This window comes from Pteropus vampyrus, unplaced genomic scaffold (assembly GCF_000151845.1).
Source record: "Pteropus vampyrus isolate Shadow unplaced genomic scaffold, Pvam_2.0 Scaffold7, whole genome shotgun sequence".
In the NCBI taxonomy this organism is placed as follows: Eukaryota; Metazoa; Chordata; class Mammalia; order Chiroptera; family Pteropodidae; genus Pteropus; species Pteropus vampyrus.
This window is the reverse complement of record NW_011888788.1, coordinates 1447715-1470236: the sequence shown is the minus strand read 5'-3', so window position 1 is coordinate 1470236 and position 22522 is coordinate 1447715. Positions and strand designations below refer to the sequence as shown.

Sequence of the window (22522 nt, the reverse complement as noted above, 5' to 3'; positions counted from 1 at the left end):
CTATTCATCCCCCAAACACCTGGCAGCCACTGATCTTTTTACTGTCTCTAAAATCTTGCCTTTATCAGAATGTCATATAGTAGGAATCATTCAGGATGTAATCTTTTCAGACTGGCTTCTTTCACTTAATAATATGCATTTAAGCTTCCTCTGTGTCTTTTCATGGATCGATAGCTCATTTCTTCTTTTTTTTAATCACTGATTTAAATTCCACTGTACATATGTACACAATTTATGTATTCTTTCACCTACTGAAAGACATCTTGGTTGCTTCTAATTTTTGGCAATTATAAATAAAGTTGCTATAAACATTCATGTATAAAGTTTTGTGTAGACATAAATTTCCAACTCAACAGGGTAAATATCTAGGAGCTGGATTGCTGGATCATATGGCAAGACTATGTTTAGCTTTGTAAGAAACCACCAAACTGTCTTCCAGGGTGATTGTACCATTTTGCATTCCCGCCAGCAATGAATGAGAGTTCCTGTTGCTCCACATCCTTGTCAGCATTTGGTGTTGTCAGTGTTCTGGATTTTGGCCATTCTAATAGGCGTGTAGTGATATCTCATTGTTGTTTTAATTTGCATTTCCTCAGTGACATTTGATGTGGCACATCTTTTCATATCCTTATTTGCCACATGTATATCTTCTTTGGTGAGGTATCTGTTTAGATCTTTTGCCCATTTTTTTTTTAATGGAATTGTTTGATTTCTTATAGTTGAGTTTTAAGAGTTCTTTGAATATTTTGAATACAAGTCCTTTATCAGATATGTGTTTTGCAAATATTTTTCCCAGCCTGTGGTTGCTTTTCATTCTCTTAACTGATTGCCTTTTATTTATTTTTTCTTCTCCATGCACGTAATCATTCCGCAGCTCCTGAATTTATTTGCCCTTCATTCCAGCCACAAGCAGATGCCAAATAGTGTCTCTTAGTTCCAGTTCCAGATTTTGGGGAGAAACTATTATTTGACCAGTTTGGTAAAGTGGGAAATTAATTATGGCTTGATGATGTGGTGGCATTAAGGTAGCTGGAAGGGAGTCTGGGAAAAGTAATTTGAATTTTCCAGTCTTTGCAGTACAGGAAGACAAACTAGAAAGAGATGAGAAGGGAATGTCAACCTTCCCCATACACAGAGGAGGTAGAGCCCAATTGGCGGGTGGGAGACTTTTGATACAGTATAATATGTTGGTAAGGAATTCAACCATTACAGAATGGGTCAAAACAAAAAGCAAAAACTCCCTTCATCCAGTTCTTCTGGTTCTTCTCAGAACTTTTTCTAGTTTTTAGTTATTCTGGAATTTTAACATCATAGTTTTAAATAATATGCTTTACTTCTTTTTCTCAATTTAGTAACTCAAGAGAGCATCTAATTGATATCTCATCATTAAAGCAAGCGTTTAAACCATACCATCTCTCAAGTTCCCTCATGCCTACTTGCTCAGTTGTGTTAGCTATATCATTATTGCAGTCTTGTGTTGGCATTATCTATAGTTCTAAACATTCTATATTTAAAATTCAGTTCCTCTTCCATCAACTTCAGACAGAATTTCTTGAGCCTCATCGCTAAATATGAACAATTAACCCCTCTATGCCATCTGCCACCTTCCTTCGCCACCTCCTTCTAATTTCTGTTGGTTTTATCTTTACATTCCCATGGTTAAAGTTTGTAACACTTACATTCTGTTCTGTAATTATAATTAAATCTTCCATTTTTTAATGTTAATTTGATTCTGAAAACTGAGAACTAACAAATCTTATGATTATATAAACATTATCTACTGCAGAACCAAGTCATGAGATAGTTCCTTTGAGAAGGAAGTATAATGCCATCTCTTCCACCCTCTGCTGCTCCAAGGAGAATATTTGCTGTCTCAAATGTTAAGGTCAAGTATAGTCTCTTTTCTTATACTCCACTAATTGCTCAAAATCATCTCTCACATGTATTTGCTTTATATTTAGTGTCTGGAACAGATTTTGTTGTTTCTGGTTTTTCTAATTGCCTTTTTTTTTTCTTTCTGAGAGAAGAAACAGATGTCATCTCCATTATATGACCAAAGTCTACTTGCCATGCACACTTTCCCATGTTGGGGCCCTTTGTGAGATGTGGTAGCTGTTGTGTTTATCCAGCATTCCTTTTACTTCCGCTTTCTTTTGCTGAGCTGCTGCTCCCTTAGTCCAATTGTGTGACTTGGGTTTTTTCTAATTGCAGTGACTTCAGTGGTGGGCTCGTACTCAAAGTCTGGCAGTTTACCTTGATGGTGACTCATCTGAGGGATGGACAAACAACTGAGGCATGGATGACTGAAATCCTTCTACGAGATTGAATCAGAGGATATGGAGAGAGAGAAGCACTTGCTTCTTTAGCTTCAGGTAAGGCTTGATCCAGGGACTCTAATGATGTCATCAAGGACCTAGGGTCACTATATATCATTCCTCTGCCCTCACTGTCATCTTCATCCCCTGGTTATTCATGATGGACTGCCACCTCTTATGTAACAAATGGCAGAAGGAGTGTTGATTTCACCCAATCCACAATGTTTGAGAATACAGCAGGGTCATCAGAGTATTTTTTACCAAAAGAAGAGTGAATTCATTTTGGATGCCCAAACCACAGAGGTTCACACTCCTTTCTATTGAATTTCTTTTTATTTTAGTGATTCTATCTTAAATTTCCAAGACTTTGCTTTATTTTTATTGCTGCCTCTTTTTGTTTTACATATGTAATAATATTTGAGTCTTCCTTTTTATAACCTCTCTTCCATTCTTCCAATTATCTTTTTCCTCCGGAATCAGTTGGTTCACCTTTCATTTCATTTATTAAAGAGGCAGTATACTGACTAATTCAGAGTTCAATGCAGGAAACAGACTGCCTGGGTTCAGATTCCATCTCTCTGCCCCTCACTAGCTGTGCAAACCTCATCCAAATTATGTTATCTTCTGTGATGTGGTTTCCTGTAAAGTGGAGGTAACAATAGTACAGAGGGTCAGGCATTAAATTAGTTAATGTTTGTAAAAACACTTAGAATACCAGACCCACAGTAAGCAATCAATAGCTATTTGCTATTCTTTTCTTAATCTTTCTCCTTTTCTTGTTTTGTTTTCCTCAGCTGTCTGGTAATACCTGGTGACCAATTTGTCTTTATGAATGAAGGGCTGAGCCGGTTGGTATTGGCACTAATGTGCGGTACTTCCTGTGCCCTGGACCATTAGCAGTTGGGGATGGGGAGGTCCATATGCCTCCTGCCATCCCCTTGAAGTGTGTTGTCCCCCATAGAGAGTCTATTCTTGCTCTCCATACCTGCTCCAGCATCTCAGGCAGCTTTATCTCAAGCATGCTTCAGCTAGGGTTTCCTCGGCCCCCATTTGTTTCTCATCGCAATCTACCCTTTTTCTGTCTCCTAGAAGTAAATCAAAATTTCTGGACAGTTGATGTTCCCTCAGACTTTCTGTTCTCAGTCCTCCTATGGGATTATTTCCTTTTCCCTTTCCTTTCTGTAATTTGGTGGCATTTGAGGAGCTAGGGGTGGTAGAGACATGTTTGCAGCCCACCATCTTGAAATGAAAGTTGGTGTGGTAGTTTAAATGTTTCTAACTCCATCCAGTTCCGCACAGATGGGGCCTTTTGGGGCTGCAAGTGTTCACACTGGATACCCAGACCCTACACAGGAAGAAGAAATGGAGGACCCACAACTTGGGCCTTTTTATTAACTTGTGAGGCCTCTGTGGGCCTGTGGCCTCAATGTCAGACCCTCAGTGGGTCATCCCAAAGACCTGGTGGCTGGGCTGGGGAGAAGGGTGGCCCTTTGGTCTCCCTAAGAATCCTGGAGGCCTCAAACTCAGGGAACATAACTGGATGAGTACAAGGTGCATAATGAGGGGAGGAGAGCCAGAAGGACAGCCCACAGGCTGTGGGGGGTGACTGAATGAGTAAAAATGAAGGAGCACAGCCTTCAGCCACTGTCACTCTGTACTCATAGAGCTCTTCTGACATTCCAGGACCTGTGGGAAGTTCTTTACATAAAAGATGTCCGGAGGGCTTCCGGTTCAGAGTGGTTGAGTGACTTCCCCAAGATCACATAACTGGAGAATGTCTGCATTTGAACTCAGCTCTATGTAGGCCCTAGGCTCTTAACCACTGTTATCTGCCCCTAGGCTGACCAGAGCAGGGCCCGGAAGATCTCCCTTGGGCTGCCATGGACTGAGCTGTCCACGCCTCGGAAGTTGCAATAGAACTGAAACGACACAAGCGAGAAAGCAGTGCGCTCTGGCGCCCTCTGGAGGAGATAGGAGGCTCTGCAGAGATGCTGTCAAGGAGGTGGGCAAGGGCCCAGGGAATGGGACACCAGTAGGTCCAAGGAATGAATGATAGAATTAGGGTCCTGGTTGCACCATATAAAGATAAGGCTTCATCTCCCCCCATTCTTTAGTAATGAGCTCCCTATATTTGCCTGGGCAGATCATCTATCGGAATAACGACAAGGCCATGTGACTAACTTCTGGCTAGTACGGTAGAAGCGGAAATGAAATGTGCAATTTAAGTAATTATCCTTAGAAGACAAAGGCATGACCCACTTTGTTTCTTCCTCCATCCTGCTTTCTGGAATACAGATATAATGGTTGGAGCTCAAGCAGCTATCTTGGACCATGAGCGGAAGTATATTTACCTGAGAGAGAGGAAGATATACTTCTATTTTATTGAAACCACTGTTATTTGGGGTTTTCTGTCAAACTTTAGCCCTCCAATTTTTTTCATTTAAAAAATTATCCTTGTTTATTTGAAAACAAAAGTAAAGCACATTATCAAAATTTTACTAAGAGTAACACCATCAAGCCATGAAATAATTTATTAGTCAGATTTAATTTCATATTCAAGATTTCGCATTTCAAGCATTGCCACTAAAAAAAAAAAATATTGTTTGGCGACTGTGTCACATATTGAGAAATAGCCTGGGAATTTTTATTTTTTTAAATTCACTTTGGCATCTGTAGACTCAAATAAACAACAAAAGATAATGTTCCCTGACTAGGCAAAGCAGACAAGATATTGTTCTCATCACCACAAGGAAAGGTAAGCAAGTTTAGTGCATGCTGTTTTGGGACATAGGCCTTGGATAAGTTTACTACTGCAGCTAACAAGCAACCACAGTGGCATCCAACAATAAACACATATCTGCAGGTGGGCTCAAGTCTGGCTGACTTTGGCTGGACTCAGCTGGGCTTCATCCCAGGCTGTGGGTTTGTTTCAGGTCTGCTCCACATGTCTGTCCTCCTCTTTGGACCAGCGAGTCAGCTGGAATATGTCCTTTGCAAGGTAGTGGAAGAAATGCAAGAGGGCAAGGCCAACCACGCAAGCATATTTCAAGACTTTGTTTACGTCTTGTCCACTCACTTCCATTGGCCAGAGTAAGTTTCGGCTAAGACTGAAATCAAGGAGTAAAGAAATACGCTTCACCCACCATGAAACAATGGAGTAGAAACAATAGTCTACAGTGGACTGAAGGAGTGGGGCCAATAAGTTCCATAGGCCTAAAGCTGGGGGGGTCTCTGGATCAACCAAACTTATGCTGGGGTTGGAGGAGGAAGCAATGGGATGATCCCACTGTGTTTTGGTAAAAAGAGTAAATGACCCAAAATTTGGAGTGGTATAAGGGCTACAAAGAAGACAGAGTGATAGAAACTTAATCTCTGAGCTTGAGGATTTCAGGATAGAATGGCAGGAGATATTTGCTTTAGGCCACTGTGAACTGAAATCCTGGGTCTCTCTGATTCAGGGTTTCATGTCCTTTTTGATCTGCACACGTAGTTTGCCCACAGGATACGGGAGAACTGATCTGTTGTGGCTGAGCTCCCCACCACTACAAATAGGCAAATTAAATTTGAGTTGCAAAACAAAGAAATGTGTTATCGCTTGTATCCAGGATTGTTTGGAACGATTAACATCTGCCCTATATGTCTAGTGCTTGGCATATAATAGGCCCTCAATAAAATGGACTCCAGTATTATAAAGGTAACAGCCATGCTGGGGTCTTTTCTGCCTCAGTTGAGCTGGGGTGCTTGCTGAAATCATGTGTGGAAGGAGTGGGAGTGTGGGACAGTGAGAAGCAGAGAGGAATCAGAGACATCCCTCCAGCCTAGGGGCTTGGAGAATTTACACCTTGATTTGGGTGCTCTGGAAAGCTCCCCCAGCCTAGACTGAGCTTGCCTCCTTCCCAATTGTCAGGACAAAGTATGCAGAAAGCTCCCTTCCACCTCTCTCAGACTCCCTAAAAAGGTCAAGTAGCCCCAGAGTGAGGGGTACAGAAATGACTGGTGAACAGGAACCCCCATTTCCCACTTCGCCTGAGAAGAAGCTCCAGCGTGGCCCCAGATGCCATTTCTGCTTGTTCAAGTCCCTCAGTGCCAGGCCATGCCAGGCGCCTTCCCCTGCCAAGGAAGTCTTTCCTGTGGTGATATTGCACAAGGCCTGCAGCTGTTCTCTGACCAACCTCTGGGCTGGACATTAGAGCTGAAGCTTTGAGAAAAGAGGAAGCAGCCCCTGAGGCTGAATCTCCGCTTTTGGGGTGGTAGAGCCCTGGGGAGCCAGCAGCACCAAGAGCTCTTGGCCCTCCTTCCTGTTCTTCTCGCCTGTGGTTCACCAGCCTTGCAGCCACTTCCCTTGTGGAGCAGGTACTCCCATCCCTGGGCCTGGAGGGCGAGTGGAGGGTTGGGAGCGGGGCTGGACTGAGATTGGCTGGGGGACATCTGGATGTGGGTGCTGGACTCCAAGCCATCCCAAGCCCGAGACACTAATCGAAGCCGCACTCATAACCCAAACACCTTCATAGACCCAAATCTTCCCCAGCCCACATCCCAATCCCAATCTTAACCACCGTCCTGATCCCTGCTCTGCCCAGCTCTGATCTCTGTTCCAATCCTACCTCCTTCAATTGTATCCCATCCCCAATCATTTACTAATTATCATCTCCACCCAGCTGCAACCCCGGCCTCACCCCTACCCCACAACCCCATCTCTCTCACCTCCTTGTCAACTCTAATTCCATTCCAAACTGCAGCCTAACCGTCACCTTCACCCCTGCCCAACTGCAGCCCAGCCTTCATTGTCCCCTCACTCTAAGTCCAATCCCACAGCACCTCATTTACCACCACTTCATTTATCTGAGCACAGGAACCCCAGCACCATCTAGCATAACTCGGGGAATGAGTGCTCAGGCTAAGAGCATTTATAGCCAGATGAAAATGTGAAATTTCTACTGTCCATTTCAAAGCCGAGAGACCTCATTTATGGATTATATGTCTTTCAGAGTTAAATGTTTGGGGCTTTCCACTATTGTGAAGATAATGTACTCCCAGAATTGCTTAGCTGTACCCTAGCTGCCTATCTATGGGGCAGAGCATTCCAGCTGGCTGTCACCCTTACTTTTTTCCTTCTCCAGCCTGATAGGGAAGTTGGGGAGAAGCCCTGGTGTTAGGAAACAGAAACCGAATCCTACATAGCTGCCTAGAGTGAAATTACCTCTGACTTTTCTTCCTTAGGCCAGACTTGGTCTCTGGGATTAAAGGTCAGGGACCTGGGACGCTTTGCCACACATAGACTTTACCCACTCACTTGCTTTCATTCAGGCAGCAAACATAGGTGCCTGCCATGTACCAGGCCACCCCATCCCAACTCTCATGCAACATACACCATTTCTAGGTAAGAGTACGGATTTAAAACCCTGTCTTCAGACTGCCCAGGACTTGGGGATAGAAGAATGAATTTCAGAAACTTCCCGAAGTCTGCGGAACAATGCTCTCCCAAGTGGTCATTGCCTAAGGGTGGGTTGCTTCAGGGCTGTGGTGCTCCCTGTCCCCTAATACACCCACCCCCTTCCCCAAGACCTACAATCACCCTTCTACCACCAGGGGGTGCACGGTGCACACCAGGACAAGCAGCTCAACCGAAGCCTTCAACTCCAGGCTTTCAGAGACAATGGTCTCCTTTCTGGAGTCCTTCTTGCCCTTCCTTTTTCTAGGAAAGTTCTCTGGACTAAGGGTGGTCTTTGGGGTGGAACAGGCTGAGCCAATAAGCTGGATTCTGGTGTGACTGACCCCTTGGGTATTGGGACTGGGCTAAGTAAGTATACATGATGTGATTTTGAGTGATGCTAGAGAGGGTCCTCCCACATGTTCCAAAAATCCCTGCTCCATTCTGGGGTTGGTATGGCACCATTTCTCCACCATTAAGCTCAGCATCGCTGTTTTCAGGGCCCCAAATGGGAGCAGCAGGGAAGCTGGGGACGACAAACATATATCTTGCGGATATCCCAGTTATAGAAGATTTGACCCTGATGCACAGTGTGGCTCTGGGCTCCAGGGCCACACCTGCCCCCATCCATGCACAGTGGGCTGTCATTCAGTCCAGCATTCAGGTCATGGGTCACAGCCTAGGCCAGCATGAGCCTCTCTTGTGGCCAAAGACCAGGTGTAGAGGGTATGGATACATCTTTCCGGGACAGGAGCAGGCTTAAGACTGGACCCTGGTGTCTGCTCAGCCCACATGATAGCCACCAGCACCAGCTGGGCCCCACCTGTGAAGCTGATGGTCTGGGGGCTGGGAGTTGTCACCAGTTTCCTGTCCCCACTTCCAGCCTCCCCAGGCCTTCCCCCTCACTCTGCCAAGTCAGCATTTAAGACCAGGGAGGATTGCAAAGTTGGCAACATGGGTCTTTGAATGTGTGTGCGGCAAAATATACATAACATAAAATTTACTGTTTTAATCATTCTTAGGTGTACAATTCACTGGCATTATATACATTCACAATATTGTGTAACCATCACCACTGCCTGTTTCCAACACTTTCTCATCTTCTAAAATAGACTCTTTACCCATTAAACATCCCTTTCCTTCCCTCCCTCCAGCGTCTGGCAATCTCTATTTTTCCTTTCTGTCTCTATGAATTTGTCTATTCTAGGTATCACATATAAGTGGAATCATACAATATTGACCCTTTTGGTCTGCCTGACTTCACTTAGCATAACGTTTTCAAGGTTTATCCACGTTGTAACATGTGTCGGAATTTTACTCCTTCTTATGACTAAATAATATTCTATTATATGAGTTTACCATATTTTTTTATCCATTCATTTGCTGGTGGACACTTGGTTGTTTCCACTTTTTGGCTATTGTGAATAACACTGCCATGAACCTGGGCATACGAATATCTGTTTGAGTTCCTGTTTTCAATTCTTTTGGATATATACCTAGAAGTGGAGTTGCCGGATCATACAGTAATCTACATCTGAATTTTTGAGGAACCACCCAACTGTTTTTCACAGGGGCTGTGCCATTTTACATTCCTACCGACAGTGCACTGAGCTTGTAATTTCTCCATATCCTCTCCAACTTTTATTTTCTGGCTTCGTTTGTTTTTTAATGGCCATTCTAATGGGTTGTATCTCATTTTGGTTGTGATTTGCATTTCCCTAATGATTAATGATGCTGAGCATCTTTTCATGGGCTTATTTGCCATTTTATATCATCTTTACAGAAATGTCTATTCCAGTCCTGAGCCCATTTTGTGAATTTGGGTTGTTTGGGTTTTTTGTTGTTGTTGAGTTACAGTAGTTTTTCATGTACATACTTATTTATATATATTTATATGTATATCAATCCCTTATGTATGATATTAATCTCAGATATATGAGTTGCAAATATTTTCTCCCATTCTGTGGTTTGTCTTTTCATTCTCTTAATAGTGTCTGTTGATGCACAAAGTTTTTAACTTTGATTAAGTCTAATTTACCTATTTTTTTCTTTGTTGCTTGTAATTTTGGTGTCATTCTATAGAAATCATTGCCGAATCTTAGGTCATGAAGATTTTCACCCATATTTTCTTCTAAGAGTTTTGTAGTTTTACTTATATGTGTTTCTGCCACCTCTCCCCTTCAGATTCATATCTATGGCACCCCTTAAAGCCCCCATTCCCATGAGGTACACTCCATGGCAGAGGGTCTGACTTCTTATGCCTGGTATACTGTAGACAATTAACTCATGTTTGTGGGATATGTGTTGTCCAGGGCCCTTGTTCCTCCTGTCACACCTAAACTCACCCTGCCACCAGCTCTAAACCCCAAGGACCACACCTGTCTCTTACCCACTGCCTTAAGGCCAGGGGAGCTCTGCACTGCTGTAGGTCACATGTCCCCAGTTCCAGGCCCTGAGAAATGGGTGCTCACAAGCTGCCAAGGACAAGTCAAGCAGAGCTGGCTCTGGGGTGGCTACAGGAACCCCAAAGGGGAAGTTCTAGCTAGAAACTACCTTCAAGCTGCACCTTGAAGACTGACTAAGGGTTCAGCAAGCAAAGATCATTTGTGGTAGGGACAGAACTGGTGAGCAAGAGAGCCCATGGGCAGATGGGACTGGCCCCAGTGTGGGTGCTTGGGGAGCAGAGAATGAGGGCAGACCTGAGAGTAAGAAATGAGGACCTTTTAGGGATGTGTTGGGCCCACAGCTTATGGGCAATGGGGAGCCACAGAAGGTTGTTGAGCAGGGGAGTGGCTTTTAAAGGCAGCACTTCAGTAAGTTCTCAGTCAAGCCCCATTATGGCTCTTAACTGATAAGGCTGGAGGTAGGGAGACAACTCTCAACTCAGAAACTATCATTCTTTCTGAGCACCTTGGAGTAAGTCTGTGGGTTCCAGTTGCTGTTGGCTTGGGTGGCAGGGAGGGGCACAGTAGTTGGGGGAAAGGGAGAGGCAGCTGTTCATCTGCTCTGGAGCAGTGACCTGGAGGGGCTAAGAAAGCGGAACTTGGGGTTGGGTCTGAAGACACACAGAGGGCTTTCTGGTGCATGCCACCAAGTAAGGACATTCCTGGCTAGAGTGTGAGCTGTAAACGTGAGCTCCTGGCTCCGGTGGCAGCTGCCCCAGGGGTCCTCGGCAGCCCTGCCCTCTCACTGGGTTGGCCAGCACGTGGGGACACAAGGCTGGACTCTCAGCAGGCTGTGAGGCTGAGACTCCCTGAAGTCCAAGTCCTTAGGAGACCCCAGTGTGTTTGACCAACACAGAAGACACCACGCTCTTAGGCACCAGAACTAGTGCGAGAATCTGCTATGGGCCACCTGCTCCAGTTTCTCCACCTGGCTTCCTTCATCTCAGCAGGTAAGCTTTGCTGGCCTTGCTCGTTTCACAGGGCCCACTTTGGTGAGTCCAACTCTTGCTGGCCCGTCATCCTGGACTGTGCCTGGTCACAGGTTTGGCCACTGAGGTTGAAGTGCAGACACAAGGAGGCGGTGGCAGAAAGCAATGACCCTCCTTGGGGCATCCAGAGGGACTGTGTTGCTGGGGTCAGGGTAGGGTTTGGGGGCCTATCTAGGGGCACCTTATATGGGGCAACTCTCAGGGCTCTGTGGTGACTCCAGGCCTGCATTACTCTACTGTCTGTCTGTTCCTCCCTCAGTCCTGGCCTCATGGAGCGTCTCCAGTCCCAACACCGTGGAGGGTGTGAAGGGGTCCTGCCTCATCATCCCCTGCGTCTTCAGTTTCCCTGCCAACGTGGACGTACCCCACGGCATCACAACCATCTGGTACTATGACTACTCGGGAAATCGGCAGGTGGTTCACCACTCAGGGGACCCCAAGCTGGTGGAGGAACGCTTCCGCACCCGCGCCCAGCTGCTGGGGAACCCCCAGCACAGGGAGTGCAACCTGCTCCTGAAGGACCTGAGCCCCCAGGACTCGGGCTCCTACAATTTTCGCTTTGAGATCAGTGAGGTCAATCGCTGGTTAGATGTCAAAGGCACTGCAGTCACTGTGGCAGGTGAGGAGCAGTGCGGCCTGTCTACTTTGTGGAAGGGACTGTCAAGCTGCTTCTGGCTCAACCTTTGTCCTAAGCCTAGCCCAGCCCTAGCCTAGCCCCAGCCCTGTGTCCTCCATGCATTAACTCAAATGGGGGTGGGGATAGAAAGCAACCTCTCCTTCTTCTTGAAGCCCCCTGCCCCCAGCTGGGGTTTGCAGGGCAGGAGATCTCAAGTATGGCGAAGGGGAATCCTGACCCTTCTGTCTTTGTCCTCAGAGAACCCCAAAGTGCCCACCATTGCCTCGCCATTAGAGCTTCGTGAGGACATGGAAGCGGACTTCAATTGCTCCACTCCCTACGCATGCCCACAGGAGCTAATCAGCTTGCAGTGGCAAGGCCAAGACCCCACTCGCTCAGTCACCTCCAGCCTCCAGAAGCTCGAGCCCACAGGCATCAGCCACTTGGAGAAACTCCACTTGGCCCTGTCCTGGCAGGACCACGGCCAGACCCTGCACTGCCAGCTCTCAGTGGCTAAATTTAAGACACAGGGCGAGATTCACCTCCAAGTGCAGCGTGAGTGTGCTGGGTGCCACACCCTAGTTACTGAGCACACATCTGTGGCTTCCCGATGGAAACCAGTCCCTCTCCAGCCTGTAGCAACACAGACCTAGTTCCTGAGGCAAAGCTGGGTATACTCGGACCTCTGGGGTGGGGCAGGTGGAGAGAGACTGCCAACCATTAAGAGCCACGTTTAATGGCTTCCTTTTACCTCTTGTCCCTGAGGTCAGGCTGGGCACAGGAGGGGAGACACAAAGAGCCAAAGAGTTGGGGGTCAGGCAGCAAAGACCCTGAGATTTAGTCCAGCTCTGGAGGATGTTGGGAAGGGGACCACTTTTCCTGCCTAAGACTGCTCTCATTCGCCTTGATCAGGGTAACACCCAGACAAGGCAAAGAGGCCGTGGGAGAAAGCCTGAGTTTCCACTTGATCGACCATATTTTCGTCACGGTAAAACAGGGAGGCCTCTTCTAGAACAATCGCTGATCACAGGCATCTGGTGGCTGGCTCCACCATCCACTAGATAAACAACCTGGGCAAGTCACTCGCATCGCAGGGCCTCTGTTTTCTCATCTGTATGGGGAAGAGGCCACCTATAGTATTGTTAAATAAATACGAGTTCTTATCTCATAGAATTGTTACAAAATTAGAGGAGTGCTCGGCACATACTAAGCACTCAAAAATATTAGCTTCTACCATTTTCATGTTTACATAGATTAAGCACTTGAAAATATTAGCTTTCATTAGCATATTTACATAGCAAGAGGCTTTGGAACAAGATTTAAAGAAATGTAGTTTCTTTGTATTGTTGACGCCCTCCTTACAAGTAGGCTAACCATTCTTAGAGCTCGTTGATTCTGCCTTTGGCCCGGTCCATTAGGTGGTTGGTCCTTTACCAACAGCTACCAGTGGCTGTACCAGAACAAGCAGTGTGGTACTCAGACCCCTAAACAGAATAGAGGGCAATGGATAGTGTCATGAGGCAGAAAGCCCTAGAAGGCAGTGTGGGCTGGACACTAGGCCAAACATTTCATCATCAAGTTCTCAGTGAAGAAGGAAGGAATCAGAAAGTCATCACAAGGTGGGGACATCGCAGTCGTAGACCGGGGAACTAAGAGGACTGATGACTTACCTGGGTGGGCTTCCTTAAGGCCAAGGTGAGAAGTGTGCCACCCCATGCTCACTCTGGCACCTTACCTGACACCCCCCATTGTGCCTTGCAGATGCCCCCAAGGGGGTGGAGATCCTCCTCAGCCCCTCGAAGGGGAACATTCGTCCAGGTGATCTGGTCACACTCACCTGCCTGGTGAACAGCAGCTACCCCGAGGTCAATTCCATGCAGTGGGTCAAGGATGGGACACGCCTCAAAACCCAGAGTCCTGTGCTACGGTTGTCCCAGGCAGCCTGGGACGATGCTGGCATCTACACCTGCCAAGCTGAGAATAGTGTGGGCTCCTCAGTCTCACTCCCTGTCAGTCTGCACATCTTCAGTGAGTCCTGGATGAGCCTGGGTCTTGACTAGAGGGCAAGGATGGGGTCCTGGCCACTAGGGCAGAGGGGAGCCAGGCCAAAGCACCTCCTGGGACGCAGGTATGGAGTCCCAACCTGGCCTCACACAGATGACAGACCTCCCTGGCAGGGTGGGATGTCAGGAGGATCCTGGTGAACAAGACTAAGAGGGTCAGGGCCAGTCCAGGATGCTCCTCTGCAGAAGGGATGTGGTGTAGACTGTTCAGAGATTTAGGCTGAGAAGCTACAATCCTGAAACTCTGAGAGATTGGGCCTGGAAGTCGGCTGGGTACCCCCAGTGTGCCCTATGCTGTCCCCGCAGTGGCTGAGGTCCAGGTGAGCCCAGCAGGTCCCATCCAGGAGAACCAGACGGTGACGCTGGCCTGCAACATGCCTAAAGAAGCACCCAGTGAGCTGCGCTACAGCTGGTACAAGAACCATGCCCTGCTGGAGGACGTCCACAGCCGTACCCTCCAGCTGCACGCAGCCACCAGGGCCGACACTGGCTTCTATTTCTGTGAGGTGCAGAATGCCCATGGCAGGGAGCGCTCTGGGCCCGTCAGCGTGGTGGTCATCCGTAAGTGGCCAGTGTGGGGTGGACACTGCCAGAGCTGGGCCAAAGGGTAGAGCCCTTGCCAGAGAGTTAGAATCCTGGGCCCGGGTGGCCTTGAGCTCTGCACACCTGAGCAGGGTTTTAACTTCCCTGGGCCTCTCAGTCCCCCACTATTTAAAAAGTTTATTTTGAAGAGTACAAAGAATTATCATATGCCTTTAACTTAGGATTCCCAATTTGTTAACATTTTGGTACATTTGCTTTTTCTCTTTTAAAATATATATTATGTGTATGTGTATATATACACACATGTACACATATACACATGTACACATATACATGTGTGTATATACATGTGCACATATAGGTGTGAATGCATGTACACACATTTTCTCTTCATAAAAACACATATACGTATGCACTCTATTGGTATACATATACACATATATGTTATCTCTATCTATCATCTATCTATCTATGCATTTACAGCCCTAAAGTTGCAGACATGATGCCCTTTTACCACTTAGTTCCTCAGTGTGTATTTTATAAGTTCATTTTCATATATAACCACAGCATAGTGATCACAGTCAGGAAACTTAACACTGATACAAGACTATTATGTAATCTACAGGCCATATTTAAATTTTACCAATTGACCCAAAAACGTCCTTTATGGCGATTGTTTTTTTGGTCCAGGATCTAATCCAGATCCTGCTTTGCATTCAGTTGCCATGTCTATTTACTACTTTTTAATCTGGGACAGTTCCTCAGTCTTTCCTTGTCTTTCTGACATTGAAACTTGAAGATTACAGGCCAGTTGTTGTGTGAATGTCCCCTGGTTTCTCTGAATCGAGGAGACCGAGCCCGTACGCTTGGGCAGGAACAACACACACGTGCTGCTGTGTCTGTCTCGCTGCATCGCGTCAGGAGACACGTGGGGTCAGAGTGTCCTGTCGCTGATAGGGCTCTCTCTGATTACTTGGTTGAAGTGCTATCCACTGCCAGGTCTCTTTGCCTATTTTCTCATCTTTAAAATAGGGTCCTTGATCCTCACTCGCAGGGTTGCAGTATGAGACAAAGGGGGTGCAGGGGTCATAGGCTATAAATGGGGATCCAGGGAGTGTCCCTGTCTGAGGGCGAGAGGACCTTCTCCACACAGACCCGCCCCTCACCCCAGACCTAACTGCCTTTCTGGAGACACAAGGAGGCCTGGTGGGCATCCTCCACTGTTCCGTGGTCAGCGAGCCTGTGGCCACCCTGGTGTTGTCACACGGAGGACTTGTCCTGGCCTCCACCTCTGGCGAAGGTGACCACAGCCCACGCTTCAGTGTCTTCTCTGCCCCCAACTTCCTGCGCCTGGAGATCCGAGATCTAGGGTCAGCCGACAGTGGGGAATACACCTGTACAGCCACCAACTCTTATGGGAATGTGTCCTCCACCCTGGACTTCCGTGCCAATGGTAAGATGGCTACTGGGGGCTGGTGGAGGAAGCTTGAGGAGGAGGCCTGCTCTGGCCTCTTCCTCCTAGGAGTCCAGAGGGCTCGACTGAAGGGCTGAATTAGCCGGTTAGTAAAAATCACATCAAAGACCCGGGCTTTTTTATACAGTCATCCCAACCCGGGAGGCCCCTGGAGATCAAGGCAAAAAGGGAAACATGGCAGGTTGTATCATTCCTTTTGTAAACATTCTGACTCTGAACTTGGAGGGTTCTTCATATGCATTCATTTGCTTTTTATTTATCAAGCATTTGGAGCAGGCTCTGTGCTGGGAGTCAGACACAGGAGGCACAACTCTTGGTGCATGTGCTGCCCTTCTCTTATTCTGAGGCTGTGGCAAACACAGTCAATTAATCAAGCCAGGTTTTTGACATAAGCCTGGTTCCAGCTCAAAATTCTCCTCAACCATGCTATGTCCACCTGCTATGAATAGATCAGAATTGGAGTTCAAGGCCAAACCCTCCTGATCATCAAGAGATTTACAGAGCCGATGGCATGAAACCCAGATTTATCTACAATTGTGTAGGAAGAGTGTGATGCTGGAGGGCTTCCTGCGGTGGGTAGCATGGAGCCACGAATGTGCGGGGGAGCTGAGCCTTTCTTTCTTCCTCTTCTGCCAGCTGCCCGCCTCCTCATCAGCCCCGCAGCGGAGGTGGTAGAAGGGCAGGCAGTGACGCTCAGCTGCAGGAGCGGCCTGAGCCCAACGCCTGACATCCGCTTCTCCTGGTACCTGAATGGAGCTCTGCTTCTCGAGGGGCCCAGCAGCAGCCTCCTGCTCCCTGCAGTCACCAGCAGTGATGCCGGTTCATACCACTGTCGGGCCCAGGATGGCCACAGGGCTAGCGGGCCCTCCTCACCCGCCGTCCTCACTGTGCTCTGTGAGCAGCCTCCCCGCCAGCCCCTGCCTGCCTTGGGAAGGATCAGTCCACTGGGGTCCACTAGCTAATCCCTACCTCCTCCAGGGCCACCTGACCCTGTCCTGCCCAGGGTCTAGATCAGGAGGGCTGCTGCAGATCTGGGCACCATGGATCTCTCCATCCAGGGCTGAAATTTGGGGGACAAGGCTGAGGATTTCTCTACCTCCTCAACCTCTAATCCCAGTCCCTTTAGGGCCTACTGGCCCTAGCCTCAAACTCGCCATGGGCACCATGTCCAAGTTCTGTTCTCCTGAGCTGGGCCCTGAGACACCACAGTCCTATACATGCGCACACACGCCCCATGGGCTATGCCCTCACAGGCTCTGGAGACACAGAGGTAGAACCTCTCCACATAAGAACTTCGTCCTCTTGTGAGTGATGCTTCATATTAGCCCAAGGGGCGGACCAATGTTCAAGGAACACTTAGCTTCCAGAAAGCCTCCCCTGACATGCGCAAGGGCAATGTCTTGGGACTGTCAGGAAGAACAATTGCCTTTCAGGGGTTTTCTAGTGTCAGGGAGAGATCACATGGGGCCTTGGTTGATGAATGTCTTTGACCATCCATCTCCAGAAGCCTCTAGAAAGAGGGCATTTTAGGCATTCTCTATCATCGTGGGAGCTGGCTTGGAGATCAGAGATATGAGGCAGAGAGGATCTTGGGAAAGGGATGGAGTGCAGAGTGGGAGCAGAGAGCAAGACTCACGAAGATTGCCTATGTGGGCGCCCCGCTCAGGAGCACATGGGTGTTAGGCAAGCAACTGCTAGCCCACATGGCACCTTTATCCAAGCTAGAAAATGGCACTCCTCCCTCTGGGAAAACTCAGTCCACCACTAGGGCATAGCTTAGCACGAGGGGCATGGGATGAATTCTTCCCACTCTGGCCTGGTTGTTCTTGTGCAATGCACAGCCTGCACAGCTGTTTGCAGCAGCTCTGGGCACATGCCTTTGTCCAATGTGTTCTGGGAGTCTAGCCAGCCTTGAGTGAACCTATGAGGCCCTGGCAGAGGCTGTGGATGAGTGCCCATGCTCTTCCTCTCTTCAGATGCCCCACGCCAGCCCAAGCTCACTGCCCGGCTGGATCCTGATGCTGCAGATGGAGCTGGCCGTAGAGGCTTTCTCGAATGCCGTGTGGACAGTGACCCACCAGCCCAGCTACAGCTGCTCCACAGGGACCGTGTAGTAGCTTCTTCCCTGCCATCAGGGGTTGGCTGCAGCACCTGTGGGGGCTGTCCCCAGCGCATGAAGGTCGACAGAGCCCCCAACTTGCTGCGTGTTGTGATTAGAGACCCAGTGCTGGAGGATGAGGGTGTGTACCTGTGTGATGCCAGAAACACCCTGGGCAATGCCTCCTCCTCGGTGACCTTCAATGCCCATGGTGAGTCAGGACAGGGAATGGTGGCACAGGGTCAGGGGCCACTACTCAGGACCCTATTTCTTTGCAACCCCTGGCTCTAGGGGAATCTATCCAGTGAAACCACTTTGTTCAGCAGTGGATGTTCGCTTTCCTCCCCTACCCAGGGGGCACTCCAGAGGGTCACTTTCCTGCCCCCTCCAGGCTGGGAGGCTGAACCATTGGACCTGGGTTGGGGGAAAGCAGTCAAAGTGAGGCCTGTCTCAAGTGAACCTGTGCTGCCTACTTTCCAGCCACTGTCCTGGTCATCACACCATCACACACGCTGCCTGAGGGCACCGGAGCCAACTTGACTTGCAATGTGAGCCGGGAAGCCGACAGTGGCCCTGCCAACTTCTCCTGGTTCCGGAATGGGGCACTGTGGGCTCAGGGCCCCCTGGAAACCGTGACACTCTTACCTGTGGCCAGAACAGATGCTGCCCTCTATGCCTGCCGCATGTTCTCTGAGGCTGGTGCCCAGCTCTCCGCTCCTGTGGTCCTGAGTGTGCTCTGTGGGTGATGGGCAAGGGCAGTGTTAGGCACTTGAGGGGACTCAGGGGGTGGTCTGGGAGGAACCAGGCTGGGTTTGGGTTGCGGGAGACAAGTATGTGGCTTGGGCATGGGATAGGGCAGGCCTGGACTATGTGTGTGGAGCAGGCAGTGGGACATAGTGTGGCAGCTGGAATGTGGTGAGCTGGGTTCAGGATGGAGCCTGAGCTCCCTACTGTCCCTGCAGATCCCCCAGACACTCCAAAACTGTCAGCCCTCCTGGACGTGGGCCAGGGACACATGGCTGTGTTTGTCTGCACTGTGGACAGTAGCCCCCTGGCGCAGCTGGCCCTGTTCCATGGGGAGCGCCTCCTGGCCACCAGCATGGGGCCCCAGCTCCCATCCCATGGCCGTCTTCGAGCCAAAGCCATGGCCAACTCTCTGCAGCTGGAAGTCCGAGACCTGAGCCTTGGGGACTCTGGCAGCTACCGCTGTGAGGCCACAAATGTCCTTGGATCAGCCAATACCTCCCTTTTCTTCCAGGTCCGAGGTGAGCGTCGGTCCCTCTAAAGATACGGTAGACCCAGATGCCTTGGGGGCTACTTTGGCCAGGTTTTGGGCTGGGTCGTATGGAAATGTGAGTTCTTTTTCAGCCATGGTTTGGGGACAGTTTCCAGCCAGCCAGCAGGAGGCCTCTCCTTGTCTCCAGCTATATATTTTCACCTATAATAACTGTGGCAGCCACTAGGAGGCAGTGGCATTTGTACAAGGCAGCTTGCTTGGTTGGAGCAATTTCTGACACATAACTTTTTTTGTAATAATATAATTTTGTTAGTAAGAATTCTCATACTAAACCTAATATATGTACATTATGCATATACATGTGTAATATATGTATACGAATGTGTGTATATACACACATATATACACATATATAAGAATATATTCATATTCTTCATTAATATACATAGTCATACATACATATATATTCATCTATAAAAATCCTCCCTCTGTGAATAAGCCAGGAAAAGGGAAAGTTAATATCCACAATGCTGCAAAGGCCAAAGAAAAGCACACAATTTTTCTCCCATAATGACAAACGTTAATTTTTGAACATTTTCGTTGAGCCTCGGTTCTATAGATCTTTTATTTATCATAAGAATTTCACAGGCAGAGAAATTGAGGGTCAAAGCTTTAGGAGCTTGTTCATGATCACATCACATGACTGGAAGGTGGCCCTGGTCCCAGACATAGCCAGTGTTCTCAATCACCATTCCAGCTGTCCCTCCTTCTCGCTTCCCCCATCTTGGTCTCCTCCTGCCTCAGACCCAGGAGGAACTAGGGACTGCCCTTTGCCCAGTCCACAGTTCCTGGTCTCTCATGACCTGGAGCCTGGGTGCAGAGATGGACTGGAAATAGTTGGAGAGAACTCAAGATCACACAGCTGCTAACTTCCGCTTCCAAGCCCTTGGCCAGCCATGCTGAGTCCAGCTCATAATCAGGACAATGGCCCTTGGCATGACCTAAATCTCTCCCATTTTAGTGCTTTATAGGGTCAAACTAACATTTGTCAAGAGCTAACACATGCAGGTGCTGCGCCTGGCACTGGGCTGCAAATCAGACAAACCAGGCCCTCAAGAGGTTCACCCTCTGGTAAGCAAGAAGTGATTGGCAGAGCAAAACCATAACTCAAGGTGGCAGTTGGTGACTGCCAAGACAGACCCATGCCAGCTAGTCAGGGGCAGGAGAGGTGGAGGCATGGAGTTGAATTCGGCAGTGGTCTGGTGGGGGAGCCGTAGCTCCGGGTCACAGGGCTTGGGCCACGCTGTTCTGGTGTGGACGCATACCCAGCCCCAGATGTGGGAGGGTATGGCGGAGGGCCCTCACTTGCTCTTGGTTTCTCCCTGCAGGAGCCTGGGTCCAGGTCTCACCATCGCCTGAGCTCCAGGAGGGCCAGGCCGTGGTCCTGAGCTGTGAGGTACCCACGGAGGCCCTAGAGGGGATCTCATATCGCTGGTATAGGGATGGCCAACCCCTCCAGGATTCGACCTTGGCCACACTTCGTTTTGCAGCCATAACTTTGAACCAGGCTGGGGCCTACCACTGCCAAGCCCAGGCTCCAGGCTCAGCCAGCACAAGCCTGGCCGCCCCTGTCAGCCTCCACGTGTCCTGTAAGTGTTTTCATCCCGTGCATGTTTCTTGGAGGGTAATGGAGCCAAGAGCATGGCTGAGGGAGGGGATGCTGAGCCCCTGGTTTTGGGCTCTGCCTCCATGAGAGAACTTCAGATGAGGGATCACCTGGCCAGACTCTGACCAGTCCCTGCTCATGTAGATGCCCCACGCCAGGCCATGCTCACCACCCTGATGGACACCGGCCCCGGGCGACTGGGCCTCCTCCTGTGCCGTGTGAACAGTGACCCTCCGGCCCAGCTACGACTGCTCCATGGGGAACGCCTGGTGGCCTCCACTCTACAAGATCAGGGGGAACTTGCAGGCAGTTCTCCCCGGCTACAGGTGGCTGTGGCCCACAACATACTGCGCCTGGAGATCCACAATGCAGTGCTGGAGGATGAGGGTGTCTACACCTGCGAGGCCACCAACACCCTGGGCCAGACCTCAGCCTCGGCCAGTTTCGATGCCCAGGGTCAGTGTGGGTGTGTGAGTATGTGCGTGGGTGGCTCTTTTAAGGAGGAAGAAGGTTGGAGAGGGTTCTGGAAGCCTGAGGTACAGGCAAAAGGGCTGAACATAAGGATGGTCCCCATTTCCACCCTTCTTAAGGGCAGCGGTCTCTAAACTTGGGTTTCATGGAAGAATCTTTATTAAAAACAGAATTTGCATGGCTGCCCAGTGGATAAAACTAATCAGAAAGGGAATGTTCGAGGAGAAACCACAACAGGGCCAGGGAGGCTGTATCCTCCTGTGTGTCCCGTATCCTCCTGTGTGCCCCCAGCTAGGGTCAGGGAGGGTTCCGCAGAATTCTGCTTGGGAACACCTGAGAGTTGATGAGCTGTTTCCCAAGCTCCACCTCTGAGCCACATGTACAGGTGGGCCACCTGTGCCTCCCAGAGGCCGAGAGACTTCCCTCCCTCGTGGAGACAGGTGGCTTGTTTTACATAGCTTCATGTTGTCCTTCTCTCCCCAGCCGTGAGTGTGCAGGTGTGGCCCAAGGACACCGTGCAGGAAGGGCAGCTGGTGAATCTGACCTGTGTTGCGTGGAGCACCCGCCCAGCCCAGCTCACCTACATGTGGTACCAGGATGGGAAGCAGCGCCCAGGTGCCCACTCCATTGCCCTGCCCAATGTTACAGTCACGGATGCTGCCTCCTACCACTGTGGTGTGGTGGTCCCTGGCCAGACACTCCGCCTCTCCAGACCTGTCACCCTGGATGTCCTCTGTGAGTGTGGTTGGCTGCAGGGTGGAGCTGGAAGGCATGACAGCAGCCTGCAGGGATCAGGGCATGGCCAGAGCCCCATAGGTGTCCAACCCAGAAACCTAGTACACAAACTCCTCTGGCTGATGGAGCACTACAACAAGGAGCATTAGAGTTGGGGGGCTACGGGGATACATCCTCTTTGAGTAGAGCAGCCGTGCCCCAGATTGGGCAAGTGGAGGTCCTTGGGGTGGGGAGCCAGATCCCTCCTGGTTTGAATGTCACCTGCAAACGGGCCTCCTCATGGCTGTGGTCTCTCAATAACATCTATGCCTTTCATGCTCCTGCAGATGCACCCCGTAGCCTACGCCTGACCTACCTCTTGGAAAGCCATGGCGGGCGGCTGGCCCTGCTGCTGTGCACTGTGGACAGCCGCCCACCTGCCCAGCTGGCCCTTAGCCATG

The 22522-nt window shown here is 49.3% G+C and overlaps 2 protein-coding genes across 2 annotated transcripts in view; one reads left to right on the top strand and one right to left on the bottom strand.

The window, feature by feature from the left end:
• Window positions 1–3336, bottom strand: part of HSPA12B (heat shock protein family A (Hsp70) member 12B) — a 28701-nt gene extending 25365 nt beyond the window's left edge. The window contains exon 1 of the mRNA XM_011371040.2: window positions 3301–3336. Within this exon, the coding sequence (XP_011369342.1) occupies window positions 3301–3336 (36 nt within the window). The remainder of the gene's footprint in view (window positions 1–3300) is intronic.
• Window positions 3337–10996: 7660 nt separating this feature from the next.
• SIGLEC1 (sialic acid binding Ig like lectin 1) overlaps window positions 10997–22522 on the top strand; it is a 15987-nt gene continuing 4461 nt past the window's right edge. Inside the window, exons 1-14 of the mRNA XM_023536687.1 lie at window positions 10997–11140; window positions 11439–11798; window positions 12054–12350; window positions 13557–13823; window positions 14165–14419; window positions 15555–15854; window positions 16512–16769; window positions 17852–18184; window positions 18454–18711; window positions 18936–19238; window positions 20599–20859; window positions 21021–21332; window positions 21831–22082; window positions 22409–22492. Coding sequence (XP_023392455.1) covers window positions 11092–11140; window positions 11439–11798; window positions 12054–12350; window positions 13557–13823; window positions 14165–14419; window positions 15555–15854; window positions 16512–16769; window positions 17852–18184; window positions 18454–18711; window positions 18936–19238; window positions 20599–20859; window positions 21021–21332; window positions 21831–22082; window positions 22409–22492 — 3589 coding nt within the window. The 5' untranslated portion in view covers window positions 10997–11091. The remainder of the gene's footprint in view (window positions 11141–11438; window positions 11799–12053; window positions 12351–13556; window positions 13824–14164; window positions 14420–15554; window positions 15855–16511; window positions 16770–17851; window positions 18185–18453; window positions 18712–18935; window positions 19239–20598; window positions 20860–21020; window positions 21333–21830; window positions 22083–22408; window positions 22493–22522) is intronic.